We start from the raw sequence: 11,993 nt of genomic DNA, 5'->3' as shown, positions 1-11,993 counted from the left end.
TAGACTGGGACTGTACTCGTTGGAATTTAGAAGGATGAGGGGGGGATCTTATAGAAACATTTAAAATTATGAAGGGAATAGATAGGATAGATGCGGGCAGGTTGTTTCCACTGGCGGGTGACAGCAGAATTAGGGGACATAGCCTCAAAATAAGGGGAAGTAGATTTAGGACTGAGTTTAGGAGGAACTTCTTCACCCAAAGGGTTGTGAATCTATGGAATTCCTTGCCCAGTGAAGCAGTTGAGGCTCCTTCATTACATGTTTTTAAGGTAAAGATAGATAGTTTTTTGAAGAATAAAGGGATTAAGGGTTATGGTGTTCGGTCCGGAAAGTGGAGCTGAGTCCACAAAAGATCAGCCATGATCTAATTGAATGGCGGAGCAGGCTCGAGGGGCCAGATGGCCTACTCCTGCTCCTAGTTCTTATGTTCTTATATCTAGCTATACCTTATCAACTCTCCTTATCTGTCTCTAATGTGTGTGTGTGTGTGTGTGATAGTGCGTGTGAAACATCATATTTTACATCTCTGGGCAAGTGTGTAAGATAATAACTAATAATGTTTATCTTTAAATTCACAAAAGCTTGCTGCTGGGAATTGGGACAAATCCCTTTAAAGTAAGTGAAGTGTTTTGCCACTTCTAATCAATTTAGAACCCAAGCACAAACACACAAGTTAGCTTCTGAACCGCTGCCCACCAGAACAGGAGGCCCTTTTTATTCTTTTCTACACAAAAGAGAAATACATCAGGGTCTCCGCTTCCAGCCCACTGTACTGGCAAGTTTTATATAGCATTTCATTTGAAGTAAAATGTCCTTTTACTAAAAGCATAAACTTTAGACATAAATATCCCACAAGAAAACACACTAATCTAACACATTAAAACATTCTGATCACAGACAACAATACATGAAATCTGTTCATGGCACATCATTTCCTCATTTTTGAAGTATTGAAAAATGTTAACATATTACGGTCGGACAGCAGGATTGGGCTAGTCAAACAGCAGCTAACTGCATTATAGAGTACCGTCACTGTAGAAGAACAGTCCCAGGTGTTTCACAGGGGAGCAATGATTGCTAAATCAAAGGTGACTTCAGAAAAGGGTGGCCAAATCCTTTGACGAAGAGAAGGGTTTTAAAGAGGATCTTAAAGGAGGAGAGGTGAACGGGTTAGGAAGGGACTAGAGAAATCACCATGAACCACAGTCCTTAAAACATGCTCTTTTTCATATATATTAATACCGGTCGTAGGTAAACAGGACACGAGTTCAAAGTCTGCACGTGATACAAAATAATGCAGAGGACAGAACATTCCAGGAGGACATTAGAATGAGTAAAATACTGTGTTGCTGGAATCCGAAAGAAGAACAGAGGACTCTGGAAGAAACTCAGCAGGTCTGCCAGCTATCTATCAGGAGAGAAACAGGGTTGACATTTCAAATCCATAGACTCTTCGTCAGAACAACTGATAGATGCTGGCAGACGTGCTGCGTTTTTCCAGTGGTCCTCTGTTCTTCTACCAGGATATAGCTGATGAAATGGGCAAATGAAGCAGCTGAAATTCAAAGCTGAGACATGTGAAGTGCTGCAGTTGAGAAGTAGTAATAGGAATTAAACATTACAATTTTAAAGTGGATGCAGGAACAGAGATATCTCGAGGTATGTACGTGCCAAAAACCTTTGAAGGTGGCAGGATAAGTTTAGACGGCTGTTATAGCACATTATTCCACACACTTTTTCATTAATAGAGGCATTTGAGTACAAAAGCAAGGGAGGTTATGCTAAACATTTATACACCATTGGTTTTTAATAATCTTTATTATTGTCACAAGTAGGCTTACATTAACACTGCAATGAAGTTACTGTGAAAAGCCCCTAGTCACCACATTCCAGTGCCTGTTCAGGTACACAGAGGGAGAATTCTGAATGTCCAATTCACTTAACAGCACGTCTTTCAGGACTTGAGAGGGGAAACCGGAGTACCCGGAGGAAACCCACGCGGACACGGGGAGAATGTGCAGACTCGGCACAGACAGTGACCAAAGCCAGGAATCGAACCTGGGACCCTGGAGCTTTGAAGCAACAGTGCTAATCACGGGGTTACCGTGCCGCCCTGTGGTGGTTAGGCCTCAGCTGGATTAAATTCAATTCTGGGAACCACACTTTAGGAAGGATGTCAAAGCTTTAGAGAGAGTGTGCAGAATGAGATTTACTTGAATAGTTTTGGAAATGAGGGGCTACGGCTATGAGTAAAAATCGAAGCAGCTAAAATGATTCTCTTTCGAGCACAGCAAGTTAAGACACATATTTGAATCGGCACTAAGGCCGCCTTTTCTATCATCGAAACATTGCATGGGGTGCTGGCTTCGCTGGCTAAGGCAGCATTCATTGTCCATCCCTAGTTGCCTTTGAGAAGGTTGTGGTGAGCTGCCTTCTTGAAGCACTACACTCCAGGTGGTGTCGGTACATCCACAGTGCAGTTAGTGAGGGAGTTCCATTATTTTGACCCAGCGGAGGAACGACGATATATTTCCAAGTTAGGTGATGGACTTGGATGAAAACTTCAAAGTGGTGGTGTTCCCAAGTGTCTGCTACCTACGTGCTTCTAGATGATAGCGGTGATGGATTTGGAAGGTGCTGCCTAAGGAGTCTTGGTGAGTTCCTGCAGTGCATCTTGTAAAAGGTACACATGGCTGCCACTGTGCGTCAGTGATGGAGGGAGTGAATGTATATTGATGAGGTGCCAATTCAGCATGCTGCTTTGCGCTGGATAGTATTGGAGCTGTAAGTGAAGAGTGTTCCATCGCATTCCTGACTTGTGCTTTATGGACAGGCTTTGGGGAGTCAGCAGGTGGGATCCCTAGCCTCTGACCTGCCCTTGGAGCCACAGCATTGATATGGCTAGTCCAGTTCAGTTTCTGGTCAATGGTTACCCCAGGATATTGACAGCAGGGGCTTCAGTGGCACCTTTGTGTCTATTGTTGGAGATAGTCATTGCTTGGCACTTGTATAGTATGAATGTTATTGTCACTTGTCAGTCCAAGTCTGGATATTGTCTACATCTTGCTGCATTCAGGCGAGGACTGCTTTGGTATCGGAGGAGTCGCAAATGATGCTGAACACCGTGCAGCAAACATCCCCAGTTCTGACCCAATGATGGAAGGGAGGCCACTGATGAAGCAGCTGAAGAAGTTTGGTCCCAGAACACTAGTGGAACTCTTGCAGTGATATCCTGGAGCTGAGATGCTTAACCTTCAACAACTACAACCATCTTCTTTTGTGTCTGATATGGCTCCAACCAACCAAGTGTTTCCCCTCCCACCGATTCCCATTGACTTCATAGGAACAGGAGGAGGCCATTCAGCCCATCACGCCTGCTCCACCATTCAATATGACCGAGGCTGATTGAATACTTCATGGCTTTTCACAAACACTATTCCCATAACCGTTTAGGTTATTGTTAATCAGAAATCTATCAATCTCTACCGTAAACATAGAGCACAGTGGCGCAGTGGATAGCACTGCTGCCTCACGGCGCCGAGGTCCCAGGTTCGATCCCGGCTCTGGGTCACTGTCCGTGTGGAGTTTGCACATTCTCTCCGTGTTTGTGTGGGTTTCGCACCCACAACCCAAAGATGTGCAGGGTATGTGGATTGGCCACGTTAAATTGCCCCTTAATTGCAAAACATTAATTGGGTACTCTAAAAAAAATTTTAAATCTCTACCGTAAACATACTCAACCACACAGCTTTCACAGCCTCTGGAGTAGAGAATTCCAAAGATTCACAACCCTCTGTATGAAGACATTTCTCACCATCTCGGTCTCGGCTTATTTGGAAATTGTACCCCTGGTTCCAGACTCCCCAATCCAGGGACACATCTTACCTGCATCAACCCAGACTATTCCTTTAAGTATTTTGCAGGTTTAATGATTAGCGCTGCCACCTACGGCGCTGAGGTCCCAGGTTCGATCCCGGCTCTGGGTCACTGTCCGTGTGGAGTTTGCACATTCTCCCCGTGTCTGCGTGGGTCTCACCCCCACAACCCAAAGATGTGCAGGTTAGGTGGATCAGCCACACTAAATTGCCCCTTAATTGGGAAAAAAAAGTATTTTGCAGTTTCAAAGGAACCTCTCATCCTTTGAAACTCCGAAAATGCAGGCCCAGTTTGCCTGATCTCTGTTCATAAGAAGTGCCACCAGTCCGGAGCATGTCTGGTGAATCTTCATTGCGTTCCTGAGAATAACATCCTTCCAAGGCAAGGGAACCAAGACTGCACATAGTACTCGAGATAGAGTCTATCCAAGCTGCTATAGAATTGATGCAAGACCTCACTGCTCCTTTAGTCCATTCCACTTGCGATAAAGGCCAACATTCCATTAGCCTCCCCAATAGTTTGCTGCACCTGCATGTTAGCCTTCAACGACTTATGGACAAGGACACCCAGGACAAGGACACCCAAATTTTGCTAGAGTTCCTTGATGCTGTACTTGGTCAAATGCTCCACAAATGATGAAGGAGCCCAGTACATTCATAGAAAAGATAAGGCTGAAACATTCACAAGAAGTGCCGAGTGGATGGTCCATCTTGGTCTCTTCCGGAGATCTCCAACATCACAGAATCCAGTCTTCAGCTAATTCTATTCACTCCACATAATATCAAAGGCGCGATCCACTGGCTGTGTTGCGCTCGAAAGGCAGCACGGCACGACGCAGCCGGGAGATCCCTCTTCCGGGGTCTGACACGATCTCATGAGACATTGTGATAAGAATCCCGGCCACTATTTTGCAAATCTGCATATTAATGAAACAGCTAGTCTCACTCTAATATGTTCTCCCATCATCACCCGAGACATTGGGATCTAACCCCTTTGCCTCAGAGTCCTCGAATGAACGCCATTCAGTGTTTGACTCCACACGCACGAACAGATTCAAAAACACTTCTTCCCCGCTGTTACCAGACTTCTAAACGACCCTCTTATGGATTGACCTGATTAATACTATGCTCCTGTATGCTTCACCCGATGCCGGTGTCTATGTATTTACATTGTGGACCTTGTGTTGCCCAATTATGTATTTTCTTTTCATGTACTAAATAATCTGTTTGAGCTGCTCGCATAAAAATACTTTTCACTGAACCTCGGTACACGTGACAATAAACAAATCCAAACGGGGACAGACGGGACGGCACTGGTGGGGGTCTCTCTGAGAACCCATGTGCTTGCCCCCTGGGCAGGGTGGCACTAAGGCACTGCCAACATAAGCAGCAAAGAGATAGACAGCGAAGCAGTCCCACAACTAATAGATCAGGTCCTGGATGCCCAATCTGGGTGCCAGCCTGGCACTGCCAAGGTGCCCTGGTGGCACTGACAGCGTGTACAGGCAATTGAATCTGGGTCCCTGGTGCGATGAGACAGCAGTGCTAACCATTGTGCCAATATGCTGCCCATCGCTATACAATAGAGAATTTAACAATCACCCCTTGCAAGTTCAATGGCATGACCATCACTAAATTCCTCACTAACACCACCTGAAATTTACCACTGACCAGAAACTAAACTGGACTAGCCACATAAATACCATGGCTACAAGGGCAGGTCAAAGTCTAGGAATTCTGCAGAGAGTAACTCACCACTTGATTCCCCAAAGCCTGTCCAGCATCTACAAGGCATAAGTCAGGAGTGTGATGGATACTCTCCACTTGCCTGGATGAGTGAAACTCCAATAAGAAGCTCAACACCATCCAACTCCCACTTGATTGGCACCCCATCCACAACCATTCACTCCTTCCACCACAGACGAACAGTGTTAGCAGGTTGTACCATCTACAAGATGCATTTCAGGACTTCACAAAGGCTCTTTGGGGAGCAGATTCCAAACTCATGACCATTACCATCTAGAAGAACAAGGACAGCAGATACCTGGGAACCCCACCACTTGGAGGTTCCCCTCCAAGTCACTCACCACTCTGACTTGGAAACATATTGCCCGTTCCTTCACTGTTGCTGGGGCAACATCCTGGAACTCCCTCCCTAACTGCACTGTGGGTGTACCTACATCACAGGGACTGCAGCCATTCTAGAAGGGAGCTCATCATCACCTTCTTAAGGGCAATTAGGAATGGCTAATTAATGCTGTCCAAGCCAGCGACATCCACAACATAAATTAATTTTTAAAAACACTCCTGAGAAGAGCCATGGGATTGTTTATCACATCAAAGGTGCTATATAAATACAGGTTAGTGCTGACGATTTGACAGTGGGATTAAAAAGCTTGAAGGGTTATGGTAAATAAGGAGAAACTAATTCTGGTGGCAGAAGGCTAGGTAACTAAAGGTTTAAGGTGACTGACAAAGGAACGGCATGAAGGATACAATCAATTTTTCTTTGTACACAGCAAATTCTTGTGATCTGGAACGCATTGTGGTAGAAGTGTATCCAATAATAACAATCAATATGGGACTAGATAAATAGTTGAAGGGGTGAAGTTTGCAGGACTTTGGTGGAAAAAGCAGGAAATTTGAAAGAATTATATAGCTCTTCAAAAGAGGTGGCACAAGCATGAAATGAAATGAAATGAAAATCGCTTATTGTCACGAGTAGGCTTCAATGAAGTTACTGTGAAAAGTTCCTAGTCGCCACATTCCGCCGCCTGTTCGGGGAGGCTGGTATGGGAATTGAACCGTGCTGCTGGCCTGCCTTGGCCTGCTTTAAAAGCCAGCTCTTTAGCCCTGTGCTAAATCAGCCCGCATGATGGGCCAAATGGCCACAGTGTCATTCCATCATTCCAAGAGACAGTCAGCCAAAGCCACCAAGATTAAATACCTTTATGAAAGGGAACAGTTTTCCGCTGCTCTGTAACTGAGCACAGGTAGGTCGTCATTTCATTATCTTTGATTCACTGGGACAGCACGGTAGCATAGTGGTTAGCACTGTGGCTTCAAAGCGCCAGGGTCCCAGGTTCCATTCCCCGCTGGGTCACAGTCTATGTGGAGTCTGCAAGTTCTCCCCGTGTCTGCGTGGGTTTCCTCCGGGTGCACCGGTTTCCTCCCACAGTCCACAGATGTGCAGGTTAGGTAGATTGGCCATGATAAATTGCCCTCAGTGTCTAAAACGGTTAGGAGGGGTTATTGGGTTATGGGGATAGGATGAAAGTGAGGGCTTAAGTGGGTCGGTGTAGACTCGATGGGCCCAATGGCCTCCTTCTGCACTGTATGTTCTATGAGAAACTTCGAAACAGCAATTACCTCCCCAAGTTAAGTGAAATACATTTCTTTCAAGTTTACAGCAGAGGGGGTTGGTAAACACAGCAGTTAACATGTAATTAATTGTCCACATGTGCAGACCCTCGGAGGAAGCATAAAAGTGATGTCAGGCCTGGCACAACCCGGAGGCTATGAGTTTACTGCATGCTTCGCAACAATGAAGATACCAGCCAAGCTTTGAACAGCTGTCAAAGATGGATGCCATTTCCTTCCCTCAGTACTGGAACTGAACCAGAATGCTGCCTGCCCTGCTTTCCATTTTCTTCATGATTCTGCAGCCACTTGCTCCCCAGCCACAAATTGCATTTAAACAGCAACTTGAATGAAGGAAAGGCACTTTACAGGCCTGTTATCAAACAAAAACTTGGCACTGAGCCACATGAGATACTAAGGAGATTGTTGATCAAAGCAGCAGATTTTAAAGAGTTTAGAAAAACAAGAGGTGATCTAATTTGAACATAAAATTCCGCGACAGGGTAGATGCGGAGAAATTGCTTCCTCGGCTGAGCAATTGAGAACACGGGGGGCACAGGTACAGAACAAAGAGTTGGTAATTTCACACTGAGATGAGGAGATATTTCTTCAAGGGTGTGAATCTTTGAATTTCTACCCAACAGAAATGTAGATGCTCCACCACCGAATATATTTAAGACAGGGGACAATTGATTTTTGAATACCAAGGGAATTAAGCGAAATGGGGATCGAGCAGGAAGGTGGAGCGGAGGCAGAAGATCAGACATTATCTTACAAAGCAGGTCCGGAGAGCAAATTGGCCTGCTTTTTATGGTCTTTAAAAACAGAATTCAGAATGTCCAATTCACCTGACAAGCATGTCTTTAGGGACTTGAGAGAGGAAACTGGTGCACCCGGAGGAAACCCACGCAGACACGGGGAGAACGTGCAGACTCCACACAGACAGTGACCCAAGCCGGGAATCAAACACGGGTCCCTGGTGCTGTGAAGCAACTGTGCTAACCGCTGTGCTATCATGCCGCCCCATAGACAAGTGGATAGATTGAGGGAGGGAATGCCAGAGTTTATCACCTCGGCAGCTTAATACGCAGCCATAATGGCGGAGTGATTAAAATCAGGGGGTGCACAAGAGTTAGAGGACTGTTGAGATAAGAACATAAGAAGCAGCAGCAGGAGACGATGATATGGCCTATCAAGCTCCATCATTTAACATTGTCATGACCATTCTCCACATTCATACACAGACGTTGTTTCCCTTGGTCAGGGAATCTAAAACAAGGGGACACCAGTTTCAGGATAAGGGACCGATCGCTTAGGACTGAGATGAGAAGAATTTTTTTCACAAAAGGGTTGTGAATCTTTGGAACTCTCGACCCCAGAGGGCCATGTATTCATCAGATTGAATATTTTTAAGGCTGAGATTGACAAATATTTGTCTCTCAGAGACTCAAGTGATACAGAGAGCAGGTAGGAAAGTGGAATTGAAACCCAAGATCACCTCTGATGGTACTGAGTGGCAGAGCGGGATCGATGGATTCACCTGCTCTGATTTCTCCCATGATCTTAATCTCCACCCAATACTGATTCTACTTCCTGATATTCGGAACCAAGATCCTTTCTCACTATTGTCCTTATGTCAGCCTTTTCCATTCAGTCTGCTTTTCGAAGTGCGTACCCTGGAATATTCATTTCCCAACTTTGGTTGTCAAGTCCCATGTCTCTGTAATGGTGTTCATCTCTATCTGTGCCACTACTTCATCTATCGAATTGCGGATGCTCCGCACATTCTCTTCAATTCTACTTTTTTACTACTATTCCCTGCATGGACAAACTCTCTGTGCTTTATTCGCAGTGTGGTGCGTGATCTGAAACCACAATTGCTGAGTACTCAGTGTCCTCAACCCCCGCTAACAGTGTTTTATGTAGCACAAAGGAATCTATCCTGGAGTTCGCCTTATGTACATGGGAGTAGAATGAATATTCCTGCTCCTTGGTCTCTCAAATCTCCACGGATCCACCCCTCCCATGCGCTCCATGAACTCCCGCAGTTCCTTCGCCATTGCTGATAGCTTCGCCGATCTAGCACTCGACTGGTCTAGCCTCGGGTCCAGGACCGTATTAAAGTCACCCTCCATGATCAGCCAATGGGAGTCAAGGTCTGGGATCTTCCCCAGCACCTTTCTGATAATCAGAATAGTAAACCCCTTGTTTTAAAGCTCTCCTCTTTGCGAGTTCTGGTCCCCGGTCTTGGTACACCCCGATCTCTGATTCTTCCCACATGTACCATTTTGTCTGCCTGGCCCACTTCATAATACGCTCCTTGTCGAAGAATCGATGTAGCCTCACCACCATGGCCCTCGGGGGCTCACGACCCTGGGGCTTACGCACAAGCACCCTCTGTGCCCGATCCACCCCCAGTGGCTTGTCAAACACATCGGCCCCAACCAACACCTGCAACATCTTGCCCCCGCATCTGATCCCCCCTTTCCCTCTGGCAGCCCAGCAATTCGGATATTTTGCCTGCAAGACCGGTTCTCCAAGACTTCTACTTTATCTAGCAGTCGTTTCTGGCTGTCCTGTAGTCTGCTAATTTCCAACGCCATTGCAATGGGACTCCTCCTCTCGGTCACTCGCCAGCTCCTGCAACTTTAGAATCTCCTGTCGCTGGGTCGTCATTTTCTCCTCCACCCGGTCAACCACCTCCTTAATCGAGGCTATCATCTGGGTTACACCTTCTGTACACTCCTTGCGATGCCGAGCAAACTTCTCATCCAGGTACTTGACCCATTGCTCCATTGGCCAGTGAGCTGGCGTGGACACGCTTCGTCTCGTTACCATTGAGCTCGATGACCTCTGATTCTTGCTTTCACTCACCTTTTGGTTTCTCCTTTTTTGACTCTTTGGACACGATTCCATAAATTGAGGGTCACCTACTTTTTCTCTCGATTCGATCAACTCATGAGAAATCTTCTGAAAAATCCGGTTTAAACGCCATTTTAAAAAAACACTCAGAGCGAGAGCTGCTGAATGTGTGACCGTTTACTCCATGGCCGCCACTGTAAATCCCCCACATACAACAGCTTCAACACATCAACTATCCCATCTTCTTTATTATGTTTTATTCAACTAATTAGGTTTCAATGTTTAGAAGTATCAGTCAACCTTGATGTTGTAATATCAAGTAATTTAACTAGGTACGCTATAAATTTAATGCATTACTTATATTTCCCCAGTATTGGTTTAAACTACTGCTGAGACCTTGAAGGAAATGGCAATGATGGGGAGGGCAAGGGCAAGGCCAGAGGTATTTGAAAACAAGACTGAGAATTTTATTTATTTATTTTGAAATAAATTTAGAGTACCCAATTTTCTTTCCCCAATTAGGGGCAATTTAGCCAATCCACCTACCCTGCACATCTTTTTGGTTGTGGGGGTGAGACCCACGCAGACACGGGGAGAATGTCCAAACTCTACACATGTGACCCGGGCCGGGATGGAACCCGGGTCCTCGGCGCCATGAGGCAAAGCTGAGAATTTTAAAACAGATGTTTTATCTGGGGCAGCAGGGTAGCATGGTGGTTAGCATAAATGCTTCACAGCTCCAGGGTCCCAGGTTCGATTCCCGGCTGAGTCACTGTCTGTGTGGAGTCTGCACGTCCTCCCCCTGTGTGCTCCGGTTTCCTCCCACAGTCCAAAGATGTGCGGGTTAGGTGGATTGGCCATGCTAAATTGCCCGTAGTGTCCTAATAAAAGTAAGGTTGGGGGGGGGGGGGGGTTGTTGGGTTATGGGTATAGGGTGGATATGTGGGTTTGAGTAGGGTGATCATGGCTCGGCACAACATTGAGGGCTGAAGGGCCTGTTCTGTGCTGTACTGTTCTATGTTCTATATGTGTTACCCGATCAGGAGTTAGTGCAGGTCAACAGGCTTAAGGGAGATGCCTGAACAGGATTTGGTGTGAATTAGGATACAGATAATAGACTATCGGATGAGCTGAAGTTTATGGAGGGTGGAAGATGAAAGGCCAGCCAAAAGAACATTAGGCCAGTTAAAAAACAGCACTGAATCCCAATTATCGACATCCCACAAACAAGCAGCTCATTGATGGATGGACCTCAGCCCATTGTGCCTCTACTCTACTGGCCTAACACTCTCAGTATATCCTTCTATCCTTCTATTAAGGAAAGCACTGCACTTTTAGAAATTGCTCAGTTCACTGTTGTATTGGAACATGAGGAAGACATTTTACCCAACACACTATCCTGAAATTCAACTGTCAATAGCTGGTCCGTATCTTCAGCTCCATTTACCCAACTTTCCTCCATGACCCTCAATGCTCTTACCAAATAGAAATCTCTTTATCTTTGCCTTGAAAGTTTCAATTGTGCCCCAGCATCCACAGCCTTTCCAGGAAGAGCTCCAGATTTACATTGCACTTTGTGTGGAAAAATGCTCCCTGATTTCACCTCCAAACAGCCGATGTCTAATTTTAAGACTGTGCACAGTTGTTCCAGTCTCCTCCATCAGAGCAAACAGTTCCTCTCTACCTACTATTCTGAATGCCACTCTAGCATCTTAAACACATCAATTATATCATCCACAGGCAAGGAAAGGAAGCCAGCATTATACAGTTACCCACCTCTGAGGTTTCAGCATCTATCGTATGTGCTACATCCAGGATCCTGTCCACTTCAATATAATCTGGATTAAAGGGTTCCTCATCCGACTAGAAGGAAAGATGACAGGTGCATAATGCAAT

At 45.7% G+C, this 11,993-nt stretch overlaps 1 protein-coding gene across 1 annotated transcript in view; it reads right to left on the bottom strand.

The window, feature by feature from the left end:
• The window catches only part of chd6 (chromodomain helicase DNA binding protein 6), a 210,252-nt gene that overhangs the window by 94,556 nt on the left and 103,703 nt on the right, over window positions 1–11,993 (bottom strand). The window contains 1 exon segment of the mRNA XM_038803834.1: window positions 11,874–11,960. Within this exon segment, the coding sequence (XP_038659762.1) occupies window positions 11,874–11,960 (87 nt within the window).

The sequence above is a fragment of the Scyliorhinus canicula genome, chromosome 7 (genome assembly GCF_902713615.1).
Source record: "Scyliorhinus canicula chromosome 7, sScyCan1.1, whole genome shotgun sequence".
Classification (NCBI taxonomy): Eukaryota; Metazoa; Chordata; class Chondrichthyes; order Carcharhiniformes; family Scyliorhinidae; genus Scyliorhinus; species Scyliorhinus canicula.
The sequence above is the reverse complement of the archived record's forward strand: the minus strand, read 5'-3'. Positions and strand labels throughout refer to the sequence as shown.